At 33.9% G+C, this 20,593-nt stretch overlaps 1 protein-coding gene across 1 annotated transcript in view; it reads right to left on the reverse strand.

The window, feature by feature from the left end:
- LOC116637752 (A disintegrin and metallopeptidase domain 3-like) overlaps positions 1-20,593 on the reverse strand; it is a 145,093-nt gene that overhangs the window by 97,988 nt on the left and 26,512 nt on the right. The window contains 3 exon segments of the mRNA XM_032413245.1: positions 626-691; positions 6,917-7,094; positions 7,571-7,647. Of these exon segments, the coding sequence (XP_032269136.1) occupies positions 626-691; positions 6,917-7,094; positions 7,571-7,647 (321 nt within the window).

Raw genomic sequence — 20,593 nt, forward strand, 5'->3', positions numbered from 1 at the left:
AAAATTATCAGTGATAATGGACAAATCTGATTTTTTAAGTTGCTACTCATATGACTTTGCTCAAACTGTATAAACAAGAATTTCCATACCTAAATGGATATTCTTATGAATAAATCTCATTTTTGAAATACAGAACTTCCACTAGAGAACTCAAGCAATTATACAATGTAAGGTAATCTCATAAAAGATAATATTTAACAACAAGGATCTTTAACTGAGTAATAAACGAAATAGCTTGTTTTAAAATGTAAATCAAAAATAATAATAAAATAAAATAAAATGGAAATTGATTTAAGGAGAAGAGTTCACCATGAGTGGATTTAAAAATATCTATAGCTAGTTGTAATCCAATAGATTATAGTATAGTAGAACCTTGCATACATACAGAGTTATACATTATTGCTAGAATTCTATACTGATTTGGAAATCAATACCATAAATATTGGCCCCTGTATGTCAATGTAAAAGCAATTGACAACCTTTTTTTTCTGTCCTGCTATCCGGAAATACATATTGTGAACAGAGTGAAATATCTACATTGCAAACAAGGCAAGTTTCTTTTTCATATTCCCTTTGAACTTAAACACAAGACAAAGATATGATGACATATATCAATAATACATACCAAGGCTTTATCCATAACAATTTGTATTTTCAGAACTCTTTTCAATAGTGCAACATCTGACTTTTCCTGTGAAACAGAGGACATTGTGAGTTAAATAAAACATGTTTAAAATTCTTATATTGTTTGTAATTATCATGAACATTATATAAGTATATATATGTATATATACACATATATATACATACATACCCAAAGAAAGGTATAGATACATAGAAAAACAGATACAGATTCATCAAGATATAGATAATTAGAAAATAAGAGAATAAATGTCCACTGAATAAATAAGCAGATTCCAAATACAAATTTTAGGAACAAATCAGAAGATTTTGTTCCTGATAATTAAAATCCTCAAAAAGTTACTGGAGGGAGAACCCATGTTTCCTTCCTCTCAAAACCTTCTTGCAAGACCCTCCCCCAACCTAAATAAACTCTAATCGACTGTCCTCCAAATGTTTCCTCTATTTTCTCATTATTTTAATTCTGCATTAACTTGTGGCTTACACGCAATGGAATGTATCCGTTTTAAAATACAGTTACATGAATTGGTACTGATGTAAATACCCATGTGACAATTTCCATAAGTAAGATAGAGGTAATTTCTAACTTGCTCTTCCAAGTCAATTGCCAAAGGCAATTGCTGAAGGCAACCAAGGATCTACTTTCTCTCACCATAGCTTAGAATAATCTATTCCAGAATTTTATATAACTGGAATCATATAGTGTGTACTCTTTTATATCTGACTTTTTTTACTCAGCATTCCCCCATGTTGTTGTGATTATTAGTAATTCGTTAGTTTTTATTGCTAAGTAGTGTGCCATTTTAGAAATACACTAAATTTTGATTATGCATTTACCTGTCAATGATGTGAAAGGTGGAATAAAATGGGGTCACTTTTGTGAAGGGGTTTTAAAATGGAACTGGAGGCCATTAAGGAGGTAGGCCATATGCACATCCTCACTGGGTAGTACCCTGAACTTCTGAACTGGGCGCAGCCTTAAATATTCCTAGGACTCTGCACAGATTTATCTGCAACTTGCTATAGTAACAAATTTTTGTTTAGTGACAGCCTTAGGAATCAATTATGTTTAGCCTAGTTTACTTTTCTGCCAACAACAATCAAAATCTTTGTAAACAACATATGCAAGCATCCCCTTTTGTCTTTAAAATAAAACCTTCACTTTTGTTCCCTAGAGGGACACAATTGGGTTGCTACTGAAATCTGTGCTCACTGAATTGTAATTCTGAGACCCCAATAAATATTTTTGTTTTATTTCAGCTTTTTTCTGTCAGCAATATTTTGGATTATTTAGACCTTTTAGCTATCATAAATAAAGCTGCTATGAATATCTATGTACAGATCTTTGTACAGTTATATTCATTGTTCTGGGGAAATATTTAGAAATATTTAGAATACCTGAGTTGTATGATAATTGTGGGTGTGTAAAGTAATACAAAAGTACCAGACTGCTTTCTAAAGTAGTTTGATTGTTCTGCATTGTCGCCAAGAATTAATAAGAGTTCTAACTGCTCTGCATTTTTGCCTATATTTGGTATTGTCTTTTCCATCGTTTCCATTCTTGTTGGTCTGTGCTGATATCTTGCTGAGGTTTTAATTTGCAATTCCCTGATGATTAATGTGGAACAGCTTTTCACATGCTTATGGCTCATTATTTTGGTTTCTCCTAAGTTCCCTACTAGAAATTTTATGTTTAGTTTTGACATTTAAGTCTACACTCTAATTCAATTTTGTGAATAAGGGTCAAGATTCAATTTATTCCCTACAGATGTCCAGTCTTCCAGCAACATTTATTGAAGAGATCATTCTTTAACCTTTTAAAGTCCCTAGCACCTTTGTGGAAAATCAGTCTGCCAATAGCATGTGGGTCTACTTCTGATCTATTCTGTTTCACTGATCTATATGTCTATACTTACACCAATAATACAGTATATATCTCTATAGCAGAGGTCAGCAAACAATGACCCAAGGATGGCCATCTGTTTTGTAAAAAATATCTTACTGGAACAAAGCCACGCCCATTTGTTTATATATTGTTGATGCTGCTTTCATGCTACAAAGATGGAGTGAAGTAGCAGCAACAGACCATATAACTCACAAGCCTAAAATATGTACTATCTGCCCTTTAAAAAAAAGTAATGTAATTCCTCCATTTTGTTCTTTTTAAAACTGTTTGACTATTCTAAGATCTTTACATTTCCTTATGAATTTGAAAACTAATATCTATGAAAATGTTTCCTGGAATTATCAAAAGTGGGATTACACTGAATCTATAGATCAACTGGGGGAAACAAACATCTTAACAATGTCAATATCTTTGTTTCCTTTGACTTTGCTAGACACTCTTATAGTCCTGATAGCATTGGAAGATTTTCTTTGTGATCTACACACAGAGTTAGGTCACTAAAAACATAAGGTTATATTTTTCCTTTCAAAAAATGTATGGCATTTATTATTATTCTTTTTCCTATTGTACTATCCAGAAACTCTAGTAAAACATTGACTGGAAATAGGGCAGACAGCCTTGAATTATTCCTAATTTAGGGTCTGTTTTAGTCAGTTCAGGCTATAACAAATATACCATAGACTAGGTGGCTTACACAACAAACACTTATTTCTCAACAGTTCCAGACGCTGGGAAATTCCAGATCAAGACATCAGCAGATGTGGCGTCTGGTGAGAGCACTCTTCCTCGTTTGCAAATGGCCATCTTCCTTTTGTATACTCACACGACAAAGCAGAGAGAGAGAGAGATCCATGTCTCTTCCTTTTTTTTCTTTTTTTTTATTATGTTATGTTAATCACCGTACATTACATCATTAGTTTTTGATGTAGTGTTCCATGATTCATTATTTAATAAAAGCATTAATCCCATCATGAGGACCCTATGCTCACAAATGACCTAATTTAATCCTAATTATTTTTCAAAGGCCTCCTTATGCCATCCTACTGGGGGTTAGAGTTTTAGCATATAAGTTTGGGAAACACAGCAAGCAGTCCATAACAGGGGCAAAACATTCAGTCACTTACATTCATTATGTTAGCTGTAGATACTCATAGATGTTCTTAAGTAGATCAAAGAAGTTTCCTCTTCCTAGTTTTTATCACAAATGGGTATTGAATTTTGCCAAATGAAATTTCTGGAACTACTGATTAGATCTTATGGCTTTCTGCATAAACATGTTGAATTGTTTTATTTAATTCCTCTTTTCCTGTACTGATTTAAGTAATAATGCCTCAAAATCCCATAGTCAGAATTCTTGAAAAAGAAAGAATGTTTTTATACCATAATGGCAACTGGACTGGGTAAAAAAAATGTTAGGATATTTTACACCCCTTAAAAAGGCCATTCTCTACATCCCCTAGATAGACATTCTTGACTATCTTATGAGCACTTCATTTTGGCAAAGGCTAAAGCCAATCTGAGTTTTTCCACCTTTGAGGTTGACTCTCTTTGATGCCAAGATTCCTATTGAATTATTCATTATTTATTAAGTCCAGAATATTAACCACATTATATCTTGGTGTTGCCAGTTTTTATCAGGGTTTCTTGAGAAAATTTTCAAATTCAGGATTCTTTTACTCAACAAGGTTTTATTCAGAAATATTTGGTTCTGAAATTTGAATAATAATGAAATATTTTCTCTTACTCCTCAGAGGATGTTGCCATTTTGTTTTCTCACCCTCTGTATTCTTTGGTACCTCAAACTTTAAAAATTTGATTTTTTCATGTCTCTATCATCCATATTAAATTGTTTCATCGTATGTCTAGTGCCCCCTCATATTAGCAACTGAATATTTAACAGCTTATTCCAACATCTCTATGACCATATATGGAGTTTATAGGCTATTGTCTTCAGAGAAAGCAATGTGTCTGGGTTGTTGGTTGGGAAAATTCTGTCAATATGAATAGTTTTTATTCTTTTGGCTGGTTTAATTCCTTCCTGAAGAGGGGTCTTTCAATACACTTCTTAGAATGTGTAAGCCTGGTTCCCAGTATCCAATGTGCCAAGTTTAAATTAAACACACTAGTTTCAGTATGGTATTCCTCTTCTATTGGGAAATACAGTAGAACATCTGTGACAGGTGTCCCCATTTCATAGAATCCCCACAGAAAACAGCCTTCAATGATCTGTCAGTCTACAACAGAAACAATTCATTAGGACAGGAAAACAGGATTGCTAAATACCAACACAACTTATTTCAACCAATTATCTTAAAGTCCACTTTTAAAATCACTTCCTATTGCAATTCAAGAAACATCTGAATAGTACTGCAGTACATGTCAAGTTTCCCAGAGCCTATTCCAATTACTGTTTCAGGATTTCTTTTCCTTTAGTGCCTGGGGTTCTTGGTCATGCCACTTCAAAGAATGAAGAGGTAGACAAGACGAAGAGTGGTGGGCAGCAAAGCAAAGTTTACTGAGCGATAGTACAAAGCTTCCAAAGAGGGAGGGGACCCGAGAGGGTTGCCATTTTGGCGTTCAAATTAAGGGGTTTTTACAAGCTCTTTTACAGAACTATTTTAAATAACCAGAGTGTGGGCCCCCTGCAGACTGGTTGCTAAGTCATGCCAATCAGGGTTTTGATCATGCACCTGTCTACCTAACATGTTAGTGTTTACGTGCTGATGGTCTTTTTGGGCTGACATCTGGAGACTTATGTCTTAACTGCTTCAGCTCATGATAGTGACAAATGTTTTATGGTCAATTGATGTATCAGGATGTTTTGCGAAAGTCACTTTTACAGAAGTGCAAAATGGGAGGCTATTGCTGTCTTGTTTAAGCTATAAAATAGGATGGTAGTGCAGTTTTGTCTTAGCTGTCCTGGCTCCCTGTTTTCTTTTTGGGGACCCTGGCCCTGACTACCTAACTGTCCAACTAACTCTTAACATTACCAGTTTAGGATTCTGCTTTTTGGGGGCTAAATCAGCTATCTGATATTTAATGTCCATTGTTATTTCTCCTCTCCTGTTCTGTTTGTGTTTGTATGTTTATGCCATTTTAAAAATACCTTTTCATTTAGTGGGTTTTTAAAAAGGGACAAGAGGGATAAATGCATGTGTTTAATATGCTTGCAGTAGATAAGCCCTTTATAGTATTTTGTTTGGTTTCTGTTCTACTTTTTAACTCTGAATTATAATGAAGGTGTTCACCTTGTTTATAAGTTTCTTTGTGTTTACTTTCATGAATGTAAAAATATGCCTAAAATATGTCTTTATGTTATTTTTTTCTGTTCTTCTTAAAAATCTGATATATTGAAGATACTCATTCTCTTTATTCATGCTCATAAAAGCACTAGTCATGTGATAATATGTTTAACTAAACTTATAGATCTAAGCCTATCAAATTCAGAATGAAAAGCAATTTTCAAGTTACTTCATGAAAGATATAAAACATATATCAATCCTGACTTATCTCCATTCCTGCAATGATATCCCTGGTTTCTTCTTTGGTTCTGAAATTTTTGTTTCTATTTTACTTCATTACTACATTTTGTTTTGTACCCAAACTTTCCATAATGACTTCCAAATACATTGTTCCACTACATCAGAAAATATGGTAAGCAAATAATAACAACGATTTTTACTGATCACTTTTTTGTCTACATACTATGCTAAGTAATTTCCATTTATAAACGTATTTAATCTTTGAAATAACTGTATGAGTTAGGTATTATTTTTATTATTTTTTTCAGAAATAAGAAAATTTACACACAGAAAAGTTATGTTACTCAGCCAAGTTTTAGCCACAAGAACTTGTGTAACATTATATTAATAGAATGTTAATTCAAAAACAGGGCAAATATGTATATATGCATCAACATACTTGCAATTAGGAAAATGTGAGAATTTTGATTTTTTAATTATGTGTGTTTATATATATTACATTTTCTATATATCATATAACTAAACATAAAAATATACTTAAAATAAACATCTTGCAACACAAGATTTTAACATAATTTTTTTTTAAGTTTTTTTTTAATTTATTTATTTGACAGAGAGATAGCACAAGTAGGCAGAGCGGCAGGCAGAGGGAAAGGGAGAAGCAGGCTCTCTGCTGAACAGGGAGCCCAATGCGGGGCTCGATCCCAGGACCCTGGGATTATGACCTGAGCCGAAGGCAGCCGCTTAACCGACTGAGCCACCCAGGTGCCCCAAGATTTTAATATAATTAATATCATTTAAATTTGTTTCCAAATGTAACAGTTCCAACGTGAATAAATTTATCAAAGACAACACAATTGAAGACAACATAGAAGTGGTTACTTACTTCTGATTTCACAAGAATCCTGAAGGACTGATCTACCAGTTGGGTCGTAGGATAATTTTCTTGTACAGGGGAAAAATCAATTTTATTATTCTTTATTTGATAAAGCATATGCTCATAAGCAGCTGCAGATTCCAATGGCTCAATGCCATAACTGGCATTCTGCAACAGCAATAATCCCCTAGGTATTTAAACACGTAAAAAAGAAATAAAACGATAGTTAATATAGACCACCCGTGGAGAAATATAAATCAACATTAAATAAAAAAATTTTATGGGAATTTAACAGTGGTCTTTGTGGCCTAATATCTAAGAATCATCTCTTCTTACTTGGGTAAACTTTCAAACACAATTTTACAGCTTCTTCTCTCTATTATGGCATTTAGAAGTCATTGTGTTGCTAGTGTGGCTAAGACATGTGAATATTCTTCATACTAGTGGAGGTTTTCCTGCATAAGTTTTATGACTGCCAGCCTAGGATAGAGACAGAGAATAGGAAAAATGATAAGATGAGGAGGAAGAAAGGAAAGTATATGAGAAGAAACACAATCAAGGTCTCTATTTTTTTTGTCTTCACTCTATCCTTCAAGATGTTTCTAAAAATTAAAGGGTCACACAAGATTTTCAATCAGGTACATCTCTAGATCATGCCATTACCTGAGCCCAGAACAAGTGCTAAGTGTCACAACTGATTTTGGAACTTCTGCGGCATATCCTTGATAAAGGCAATGGCCCTAAACAGGAGTACACAAAGATACATTCATGAATGATTTGGATTTTTTTTAAGTTTTTATTTAAATTTGTTAGTTAAGCACACAGTGTAATATTAGCTTCAGGTGCACGACACAGTCATTCTACACTTCTATACAACACTTGGTACTCATCACAACAAGTGCATGAATGATTTGTAAATAAAGTTTTTGGTGTATCCTTACTTCCTAGATATCATCAAACATTTAATTTAGCCATTACCATAATATTATCTACCAGATATTCCATTATCTGCAATCTCTTCCTCTTAAACATTTTTGCCTAAGAATAGTCATGACTCCTATCCTTCCCCCAAATAATTCTTACTTTAATTCTAAATATTTGACAAACAACTTTTTATCTGCTTCTTTTCTTTCTCAGCCACATTTCTTAAATGTATAGTTTATAACTACTAACTTGATGTAATTCACAGCATTAATTTGACTTCAAATGTGAACATTTCACTTGTTTTTTTTTTTAAGTAACCCAAAAGTATCTTAACTGAGATTTCTTCATTTTCTTTCTCTTTAATATCTCACCAAGTTAATCATCCTTAGTTCAAGCTCTCCTCCCCATGGACTTTCACAGCATTAATCTTCCCATGTTCTCCCCTAATAATCTTTTTCAGTGAATATTCCCTTCTCTTCCCTTAAAAGTCTAGTGATATCTACAGTCAGCCCTGTTCCTTTGCTAATGCTGTGCTATGAAAACTTTAGTATCATCACATTCCTATGAATTTGTTTCTATGTTATTATTATCTGTTATTAGCTGTGATATATATTATTTCCATCAGTTCCAGATAGGAACTTTCCTCACTGAAGGGGGACTAGCAAAAATAGAGTGAGAGGCACACTGACATCAAGTGGCTGGAGTACAGCCAGAAGAAATGCTGTCCATCCCATTTATCCCTCATCATCTGACCCCATCTAGCAGTACAAGGTGGTTCAGGTAAGTACCTCTTACCACCACAGGCTGCAATAGCAGAAGTCCAGCAGAGCCAGAAGAACAAAGTTCAACAGAATAACATTAAAAGCTATAAGAAAGCTAAAGTGTCATTGGAACAACACATCACACTAAATCTAAACCTAAATTGGGTGACTTCTTCAAAAACAGAAGATTTAATCATCAAGGATACAAGTGAAAATCACCCACTATACCAAGAACCAGAAAAATCACAACAAAAAGGAGAAAAGACAACCAACTGATGCCAGTATTGAGATAAACCACATGTTGGAACTATCAGACAAAGATTTTAAAGCAGCCATGGAAAACTGCTTCAATGAACAATTACAAATTATCTTGAAACAAAAGACAGAATAGAAATAAAAGCCATAAAAACAAAGTATTAGAACTGAAAAATATATACACATAAAACAAATGTCTGGATAGGCTCAAAAGTAGACTGGAGATGACAAGGGATAGAATCAGTGAACTTGAGGACAGATTAGTAGAATTTACTCAATATATAAAACAGAGAAAAATGAGCTAAGAAAATGCATGGAGCCTCAATAACTTCTGGAACAATACCAGATCTAAAATACATATCAGAATCCATGAAAGAAAACAGAAAGAATGTGGAGTTGAAAAGTACTCAAAGAAACAAAGGCTGAGGGCACTTGAGTGGCTCAGTCAGTTAAGCATCTGCCTTCAGCTCAGGTCATGATCTCAGGGTTCTGGGATCAGGCTCAGCAGGGTGGGGAGTCTGCTTCTCCCTCTCCCACTGCCACTCCTCTCCCCCCCAGCTCATGCACTCTCTCTCTCTCAAATAAGTAAATCTTTAAAAAAAAAAAAAAAAAGGAGAAAGAAATAAAGGCTGAATTTCTGGTCAGGAAGAATGGAGTAAGAAGCCCTGGGCCTTCCACCATAGGACAAATACACCAATTCAGCAACAATTCATGGACAAATTCCCTTTATAATTAATCAGAAATTAGTTGAAAGGCACACCCTAGAAGAATGCAAAATCAAACTCACCAAAGCCAATATGAAGATTTGGTGTACCTTTCAACAGGGACACTGCCCAGAGCACTGCCATATGATCTCAAGTGACTTTCCAGCTCCCAGATTGACTGGGGAAGGAAAGGGATTTGTTCACATGTCAAGTGCCCCAATTGTTCGGAGGGGGCTAGCCAAAGAACTAGTATCTGTATCACCAGTCTTAGGAGTCCTGATAAATTCAACACAGTCTTAGCCACCCAGGTAAAACAGAGGTAGTGACTTGGGCTAGTACAAATCATTGATTTGCAACCCCACAACTCAGCACAGAGTGAGTGAATGAAAAACCCTAGCTTTCTGTTTCTCACTGGAAAAGGAAAAAGTTGATCCATGCATGTAGTGCCTCCACTTCACCAAAACTGTCCATAGAATTAGCATCTGTCTCACGAATCCTGTAGCACTGATAGATCTGGCAGAATCTATTTGCCTACAAGAGACCAGAGGCAGCAGTTTGGGATGGTAGAGATTATTGACCCTCCCTTCTGTCTAGCACAGAGAAAGCAGGAAAAAGACAGGTGCCTACTTCTCCTTGAAGAGATAAAAAGTTAGTAAAGGCCCCCAAAATTAATGGCAAGGCCCACTTCTGCACAAGGCCAGTTGGTGAAGACTGAGAGAGTTGACTGCTTTGACTATTAGCCAAAAAAAATCAGTGAGTCAAGTAAAATGAAGAATCAGGAAAAGATGTTTTAAACAAAGGAACAAGATAAATCTCCAGAAATTGAACCTATTGAAATTAACTTAAATGATTTACTGTACAGAGAATTAAAAATAATCCTCAAATACAAACTCCCAATTATAAAATAATAAGTAATGAGGATGTAATGTACAACACAGCAACTACAATTAGTAATACTGCATTGCATATTTGAAAGTTGCTAAGAGACTATATCTTAAAATTCAGTAACTGTATGGTGAGGGATGTTAACTAGACTAACTGTGGTGATCATTTTGCAATATATACAAATATTGAATCATGTTGAACATCTGAAATGCATATAACGTTAATGTAAATTATACCTCAATAAAAAAAGAACTCTCATAAAGATACTCACTGAGGTAAAAAAAAAAAAACAATGCACAAACTAAGTGAGAATTTCAAAAAGAGATAGAAAAATTCACTAGAAAGTTTCAACAGCAGACTGGATCAAGCATAAGAAAAAATAACTGAACTCGAAGACAAGTCTGAGTAGCAAAAAGAAAAGAGACTGAAAAAGTGAAAAAAGCTTAAAAGACGTGGAACACTACCAGGAAGAACACTATCCACATTATGGAAGTCTCAGAAGGAAAAGAGGGAGAAAGAAAGGAATAACTACATGACATAATAGAGGTGTTAGCTAACACTAAAGTGGTAATCGTATTGCAACATATGAATGCATCAAATCAACACATTGTACACCTTAAAGTTATACAATATTATATATCAATATATCTCAATTAAAAAAACAGAAAGCTTGTTCAAATAAATAATGTCTAAAACTCCCCAAACCTATATAAGGAAATGGATATCCACTTCCAAGAAGCTCAAAACACCAAATAAAATGGTCCTAAAGAAATCCACATTCAGATATACATAATCAAATTGTTAAAAGTCAAATGTAAAGAAAGAATTTTGAGAGCATCAGGAGAAAGTGATTTGTCACATATGATGGAACAGCCTTAAGAGTTTCCATGGATTTTTCAGCAGATACCTGGCAAGACAGAAGAAAGTGAGATGATATATTCAAAGTGCTGACAGAGAGAAAAAAAGCCAACCAAAAATATTATGCCCTGAAAAACTAAAGAAATGAAGAGACTGGTCTATGGTTATATATACAAGGAACTTGGAAGTTACCACTCCATGTTAACTATAGGTAAAAAGCTTAACAGACTGAAAAATCAACAACATTTTTTAGATCTGGAATAGAGGTGAGGACACAGAGCAAACCATAGACCCCAAGATTGGGGAGGTAGGCAGGAAAACATGGGGAGTTACAGCTTACTGAAGCAGAAGTAGTAAAAAGTGCTGCTGGAAATAGTGTTAGGGTATTTAATCCTCACAGTAATTGATGAAATGCTAGACAGTTAGTGTGGACAATCCTGAGAAGTAAAAATTCCAAAGAAACTCATAATGAGTCCCCACAGTTTTGTGACATTTACATCCAGAAGCATGACAAACATGCCATAGTAAATATCAGAGAAAAATTCCTCATGCTTTCAGTAAGGGGATGAGAAAAGGGACCATTTTGAAATACATCAGAGCATTCTGTTCTTAACAAGGCCTGATATCAGTGGAACCATAAAACTAAAGACTAATTTGCTGGGAAATTATCAAAGCCTAACTGACATGGGGAAGGGAAATACCCAACTCCAGCCCACTCAGGCCATTCTCTCCCACCCAAAGAGGAAGAAAAAGAAACTGAGAAAGACTTGTGTTGTGCACAGTCCAGAGGCATAGGCCAAGTAAAAACCTGAGTCTTAATCATATGACTGCAGAACACTTCCTCTCTCCCCATACCTCACCACTACATTACTGAAGGCATATTTATAGCAGTTCTTTTTACCTGGTACATCATGTCCAGTTATTGAAAAAAATGCCAAAGACAAAAACGCAATTTGAAAAAACAGAACAAGCATCAGAATGAGACATGGCAGGAATGCTGGAATTATTAGATTGAGAATTTAAAACAACCATTAATTATTGTTATGCGAAGGGCTCTAATGGATAAATCAGACACCATGCAAGAACAGATGAGCAATGTAATCATAGAGATAGAAATCATGAGAAAGAACCCAAAATAAAAGCTAGAGATTAAAAAAAAAAAAACTGTAACAGAAATGAAGAGTGCCTTTGATGGTCTGGTAGATGGAAGTGTCTGACGAAAGAATCTCTGAACTTGAGGATATATCAACAGAAACTTTAAAATCTAAAAAGCAAGAAAACAAAGACAGAATAAAACAGAAGAACATATTCACAGACTATGGGACAACTACAAAAGTTGCAACATACACATGATGGGAATATGAAAAAGAGAAAGGAATATAAGAAATACCTGAAACAATAATAACTGACAATTTCTGTAAATTAATGTCAGACACCAAATCACAGATCCAGAAAGCTCATAAAATTAAAAAACAGAATTAAAACAGAATTTAAAAAAAAAAAAAAACTACACCTTGGCATATCATTTTCAAATTATAGAAAATCAAAGATAAAGAAAAAAATCCTAAAGGAAGCCAGAGGGGAAAAAACTTTGCCTACAGAAGACCAATAGTAAGAATCATAAGATTTCTCTTCATAAATCATGCATAAAAGAAGGGACTGGAGTGAATATTTAAAGCATTGAGAGGAAAAAAAAAAAAAACCAAACCACCAACCTAGAATTCTATACCCTGCAAAACTATCCTTCAAAAGGAAAGAAGTAAAGATTTAATGAGACAAAAATTGAGGGAATTTATTGCTAGTAGATTTGTTTGCAAGAAAAAATTTTAAAAATTCTATATAGAAAAGGAAAATGATATAGGTCAGAAACTTGAATCTCCATAAAGGCAGACTACTGAAGAAGGAATATAACAGTAAAATAAAAACTTTTATTTTTCTTATGCTTAACTGATATAACAATTGTTCAAATAATAGCAACAATATATTTAACTACATATGCTTACACAGATACCATATATAAAAGATATGCATTTTACTACATATTTCATATATATGTGTGTGTGTGTTATATATATATATATCTGCTTATATATAAGCAAAATGAATGGCAGCAATGATACAAGGGATAGGAGGAAAGAACTAGGATTATTTTTTATTGTAAAGGACTCACACTACCTATGATATGCTATAGTGTTACTTGAAAGTGGACACAGTTGAACTCAGCAACATCATCAATCAACTGGATATAATTGACATCTACAGACTACCTCATCCAACAATAGCAGAATATACATTCTTCTCAAGTCCATATGGAACATTCACCAAGACAGACATTCTGAGTCATAAAAAATACCTTAACAAACTTCAAAGAATAGAAATCATAGAGTGTCTGCTCTCAGACTACAGTGGAATTAAACCATAAATCAATAACAAGAAGATAGCTGGAAAATCCCAAACACATGAGATTAAAGACATGCTTCTAAAGGACACATAGAACAAAAAAGAAATCTCAAAAGAAATTTTAAAATATTTTTAACTAAATGGAATAAAACACAGCTTTTCAAAATTTGTGAGATGCAGCAAAAATAGTGCTTAGGGGGAGGTTTATAGCATTTAATGCTTATATTAAAAAGGAAGAAAGACCTAAAATCAACAATCTAAGTTTCCAACTTACATAACTAAAAAAAGAAGAGCAAATTAAATACAAAGTAAACCGAAGAAATTATAATGACACTGAAAACAGGAAATCAATAGAGAAAATGAATGAAACCAAAAGCTGGTTCTTTGAAAATATCAATAAAATCAATGCGGCTCTAGCCAGGCAAACTAAGTAAAAATGAGAGAACACTAATTTCTAATATCAGAATTAAAAAGGTAGCATAACTACAGCTCTCATAAATATTAAAAAGATAATAAAGGAATATGATGAACAATTCCACACCCACAAATTTGAAAATGTAGATGAAATGAACCAATTCCTTCAAGGACACAATTTGTCAACCCTCACACAAGATGAAATATACAATCTGGGGTGCCTGGGTGAGTCAGTCAGTTAAGTGTCTGCCTTCAGCTAAGATCATGATCTCAGGGTCCTGGGATCAGGTTCCATACTGGGCTCTCTGCTCAGTGGGGAGTCTGCTTCTCCCTCACACTTTCCCTCTGTGTTCTCCCTCCCTCCCTCTCTCTCTCCCTCAAATAAATAAATAAAATCTTTAAAAATATATATATACAGTCTGAATGGGTCTATATTTATTAGAGGAATCAAATCAAAAATTAATAATCTTCCAAAACAGAAAGCACAAGGACCAGATGGGTTCATCTTTGAATTCTTCCAAACACTTAAGGAAGAAATTATACAAATTCTTTACACACTCTTTCAGAGTATAGATGCAGAGGGAATGCTTCCTAACCCATTCTCTGGGGACAGTATTACCCTAATACCAAAACCAGACAAGAATATTAAAAGAAAACTTCAGACCAATATCTCTCATGAATATATATGCACAAATCCTCAACAAAATTAGCACATCAAATCCAACAACGAATAAAAAGAATTATAAACCAAAACCAAGTTAGATTTATCTCAAGTTTGCAAAGCTGGTTCAACATTCAAAAATGAAGTAATGTAAGCAATCACAGCAACAGGTTAAAAAAGAAAAATCAGTAATGTTTTAGGAAACAAAATCAACATGTAAAAATCAGTTGTGATTCTATACAATAAATACCAGAGAAATTAAAAAAGCAATCCCATTTACAACAGCAGCCAAAAGAATAAAATAGGAATAAATTTAACAAAGGAAGTGAAAGGCCTATACACTAAAAGCCATAATACAATGATGAAAGAAATTGATGAAGACACAATGCTAAGATATCCTGCATTCATATATTGGAAAAAATAATATTATTAAGTGTCCATGCTACCTAAAGCAATCTACAAATCCAATGCAACCCCTAATTCAGTGGCATTTTTCACAGAACCAGAAAAAAAAAATGTTAAAATTCTTATGGAGCCACAAAAGACCCCAAATAGCCAAAGCAATCTGGAGAAAGCTGAGGTATCATAATTCCTGATTTTAAAATCTAGGACAAATTTGTAGTAATCAGAAAAGTATGATATTGGCTTAAAAACCAGCAGATAGACCAAAAGAACAGAATTAAGAGCCTAGAAATATACCTACACATATAACATCAATTAATCTTTCACAAGGGTGCCAAAAATACACAATGGGGAAAGATAGTCTTTTTAATAAATGGTTCTGAAAAAACTAAATATCCACGTGCAAAATAACATCACTTGCAAAAATTAACTTGAAATGGAGTAAAGACTTAAATACAAGATGTGAAACCATAAAACTAGAAGAAACAGGAAAAACCTCCTTGATGTTGGTCTTGGCAATCATTTTCTGGATTTGAGGATTTGACACCAAAAGCAAAAATTTAAAAATGGAACTGCATCAAACTAAAAAGCTTTTGCATAACAAAGGAAGCAATCCACACAATGAAAAGGTAATCTATGTAACGGGGGAAAACATGTGCAAACCACTTATTTGATAAGGGGTTAACCAAAATATATGAGGAACTTATATAATTCAATAGCAGAAAAACAATTAATCCAAATACAAAATGAGCAAAGGACCTGAAAAGATATTTTTTCCAAAGAAGATATATAAATGGCCAACAAATAGATAAAAAGGTGCTCAACATCACTAATCATCAGGAAATGCAAATCAAAACCACAATGAACTATCACTTCACACCCAATAGGATGGCTTTTTATCAAAAAGACAAGAGATAACAAGTGTTGACAAGAATGTGAAGAAAAAGGAACCATTGTACACAGTCAGTTTGAAGAATGTAAATGAGTATAGTCATTACGGAAAACAATATGGAGATCCCTCAAAAAATTAAAAATAGAACTAAAATATTATTCAGCAATCCCACTTCTGGATATATATCCAGAAGAAAGGAAATCAGTTTCTCAAAGAGACATCTGCACTCATATGTTCATTGCAGGATTATTCATAATACCTAATATATGGAAACAACTTAACTGTCCAAGGATGGATGAATGGTATAGAAAATGTGGTACATATATATGAATATTATTCACCCATGAGAGAGAAGGAAATCCTGCCATTTGCAACAACATGGATGGATCTAGAGGACATTGTACTAAGTGAAATTAGCCAGAGAAATACAAATGCTATGTGATCTCACTTAGGTGTGGAATCTAAAAACAAAAAGTTGAACTCATCAAAACAGAAGTAGAATGGTGGTTAACAGGTGGTGGGGATTGGGAGAAATGGAGAAATGCTGATCAAAGGGTACAAGCCTTCAGTTATAAGATGGATAAGCTCTGGGGATCTAATGTACAGCATGGTAACTACACTTGATTATACTGTGTTATATACTTGAAATTGCTGAGAGTAAACCTTAAGTGTTCTCACCACACACACACACACACACACACACACAAAAGAAAACCACTTGAGGTGTGATGGATGTGTTGATTAACCTGATTATGGTAACCATTCTACAAAGCATATGTATGTGAACCAATCACATTTGTACATTTTAGATACAATTTTATTTGTAAATCATACCTCAAAAAGCTAAAAAATTTTTAATTTAAATTTAAAAAATTAAAACATCAATGAAATATCACTATACAATTATTAAATTGTCCAAAATCTAAAGAACTGATAACCACAACTGCTGGCAAGTGTGTGGATCGACAAAAACTCTCATTCATTGCTAGTAGGAATGCAAAATGATAGAGCCATTTTGAAAAGAATTTCGGGGCTACTTACAAACCTAAACATACTCTTAACATATGAAACAGCAATCTTACTCCTTTTATTTACCCAAAGGAGCTGAAAAGTTATGTCCACACAAAAACCTGTAAACATGGCTTATAGCAGCTTTATTCATAATTGTCAAAACTCAGAAGCAATGTAGATGTCCCTCAGTAGGTGACCAGATTAATAAACTGTGGTACATCCAAACAATGGATTATTCTTCAGTGCTGATAATAATGAACTATCAACCCATGTTAATACATGGAGGAATCTTAAATGCATATTACCATGTGAAAGAAGCCCATCTGAAAAGGCTTTTTATGGTATGATTCCAACTACGTGACATTCTGGAAAAGGCAAAACTATGGAGACAGTAAAAAGATGAGTAGTTCTCAGGGTGAGAGGAGGACAGAAGGTTGAATAGGTGGAGCACAGAGGTTGTTTAGGGTAGCAAAACTATTCTGTATGAAGCTACAATGGTGACACATGTCATAAGTTTGTGCAAACCCATGAAATGTACAAAACCAAGAGTAAGTATGACATGTTTCATACAGCTACCTCAATTGTAATAAATCTATCACTGTGGTTGGGGATGTCACTAACAGCAGAGCTATGAACATGTGGGTCCAGGGAATATTTAAAAATGCCTGTACCTTCCTCTTAATTTTGCTGCCAGCCCAAAACTGCTCATAAAAAATTAGGTCTTTTAAAAACTGGAGAGATGAAGACTTTCCCATACAAAACTGAGGTAATCTCTCACCACTATATCTGCATGACTAGAAATATGAATGGTAGTTCTTCAAATTGACACTAAAGGGTGCTAAGCAGCAACATGAGCATATAAAAATGAAAATCACTAGTAAAGGTAAATATATAGAAAATGCTGAATACTAAATTAATATAATGATAGTGGGTAAATCACTTTTAATTCTAGTGGAACATTTAAAAGACACAAATATTAAAAATAACTATAACTAAAAATATGTTAAAAGATACACAATATGAAATGATGTAAGTTGTGACATTAAAAACAAAATGAATGTGAGGGGGAGTAATAAAATTGCAGATTTTTGCATGTAGTTGAAGTTCTTACCAGCTTACAATACACTATTATAGCTATATGACATTTCATGTAAGTCCCATGGTAGCCAAAATGAAAATACCAATATAATTAACACAAAAGAAAAAGACCAAATATCAAAACATACTTAAAAAGATCCGTGAAACACAATAGAAGAGAGCAAGAGAAGAAAAGACAAAGTAATCACAAAACAATTAACAAGTGACAACAGTAAATAACCTCCCTATAAATAATAATTTTAAATGTAAATGGATGAAACTACACAAACAAAAGACATAATAAGAGTGCTGAATGGGAAAAAAGGCAATATCCAACTATACGCTGTCTGAAAGAAATTCACTTCAGATTTAAGGGCACATATAGGCTGAAAGTGAAGGCATAAAAAAAGATATTCCAAGCAAATGACAACCAAAAGGGAGCAGATGTAGTTATACTGATATCAGACAAAATAGACATTATGTCAAAACTGACACAAGAATCAAATAAGGACATTTTATAATGATTAAAGTGTCAATTCGCCAGTAAGAAATCACCTCCCACCACTTAGGATTGCTATTATCATACAAACAAATAACAACAAGGGTTAGTGAGGACGTGGAGAAAGCGGAACTGTTGCGCACTGTTAGTGGGAATACAACATGGTGCAGTTGCTGATGAGAACAGTATGGAGGTTCCTCTAAAAACTAGAAATAGAACTACCATATTATCTTGAAATGTCACTTCTGGGTAGTTACCAAAAGCATGGGAATGAGGACCTCAAGCAGATACTGGATCTCCTATGTTCCCTGCAGCACTATCCATAATAGCCAAGATGTGGGAACAACCTAACCAGGTATCAGCAGATGAGTGGATGAAGAAAATGCAGGGCACATCCAATGGGATACTATGCAGTCTTAAAAAGAAGCAAATTCTGCATTATGTGATAACATGGATGAACCCTGAGGACATCATGCTAAGTGATTTCAGTCACAGAAGTCAGTCACAGAAAGACAAATACTGCATGATTCCATTTATATGAGACATCTGAAATAGATTCATACCATCAGAGAGTGGGATGGTGGTTTCCATGGGCTGGGGAGAGGGAGAAATGGGGAGTACTAACTTATGGGCATAATATTTCAGTCAAGCAAGATGAATAAGCTCTAGGATCTTCTGTAAAACATCATACTATAATTAACAAAAATGTATACGCAAAATTTGCTGATGGCAGAACTCACATTTAAGTATTTTTACCACAAGAAAATAAAATATAAATTAAAAATAAGAAAAAAGAATAAGACTGAAAACTTCACAACACTGATGGATGACATATAAACGTTTAGATTCCATAAGCTAAGCAAACTGCAAAGGGAATGGACCCAATGCAACCCACAATAAATAGGTTATCATAATTAAAATAAAAGCAATAAAAATATCTTCAAAGTGACCAGAAAGCAATGTCACATAACCTATAGGGAAATACCAACTTGAATGACAGCAGATCTCACATCTGAAGGAATGAAGGCTAAGAAGAAACACCATAGCAATTTTCAACTGCTAAAAGAAAAGTACAGTCAAACATGAACTCTGTATCTGGCAAATTCACCCTTTAAGAATGGAGGAAAAAAGACACTTTCTCAAAAAAGGAAAACTAGATTTTATAACTAGCACACATACCCTTGAAGAATGTCAACAAGAAACTCCAAAAAACAAAGGTAGTAATATCACATGAAGGCTTGGAGCATCATAAGGAATGGGGAAAAACAGAATGGATTAAAATCGTGGTAAATATAATGGGCAATCTTTTCCCTCATGAGTTTCTTAAATCACATTTTGTGGTTGAAACAAAAATCATACAATATCATTTGATGCTTAATATATGTAAAGGAATTTTTATCAATTGTATTTTAAAAGTGCAGAGGATAAAGGAACTCAAACAGAACTACGGTTTCAATATTTTAGTGAAATAGTAAAAAGTCTACATAATAGTAAGCTATATTGTAAGTTATATATGTATATTGTAATACCTACAGCAAACACTAAGAAAACTATAATAAGGAAAATACTTTAAAAGACCATAAATAATTCATGATGCAATCCTAAAAAAGGTCCAAATACCCAGAAGAAGGCAAGAAGACACGAACAAAGGACAAGCCATTAGGGTTATAAACCCCAATATATCAATAATTATTTTAAATGTAAATAGTCTAAAAATACCAAATAAAATACTGTGCGCCAGGGTAAATGGGAGAAAAAGAAACACTATGGCTCAACTAAATACTCTTTTTTTTTAAATTTTTTATTGTTATGTTAATCCCCATACATTACATCATTAGTTTTAGATATAGTGTTCCATGATTCATTGTTTGTGCATAACACCCAGTGCTCCATGCAGAACGTGCCCTCCTCAATACCCATCACCAGGCTAACCCATCCTCCCA

The sequence above is a fragment of the Phoca vitulina genome, unplaced genomic scaffold (assembly GCF_004348235.1).
Source record: "Phoca vitulina isolate PV1807 unplaced genomic scaffold, GSC_HSeal_1.0 scaffold15, whole genome shotgun sequence".
NCBI lineage: Eukaryota > Metazoa > Chordata > Mammalia > Carnivora > Phocidae > Phoca > Phoca vitulina.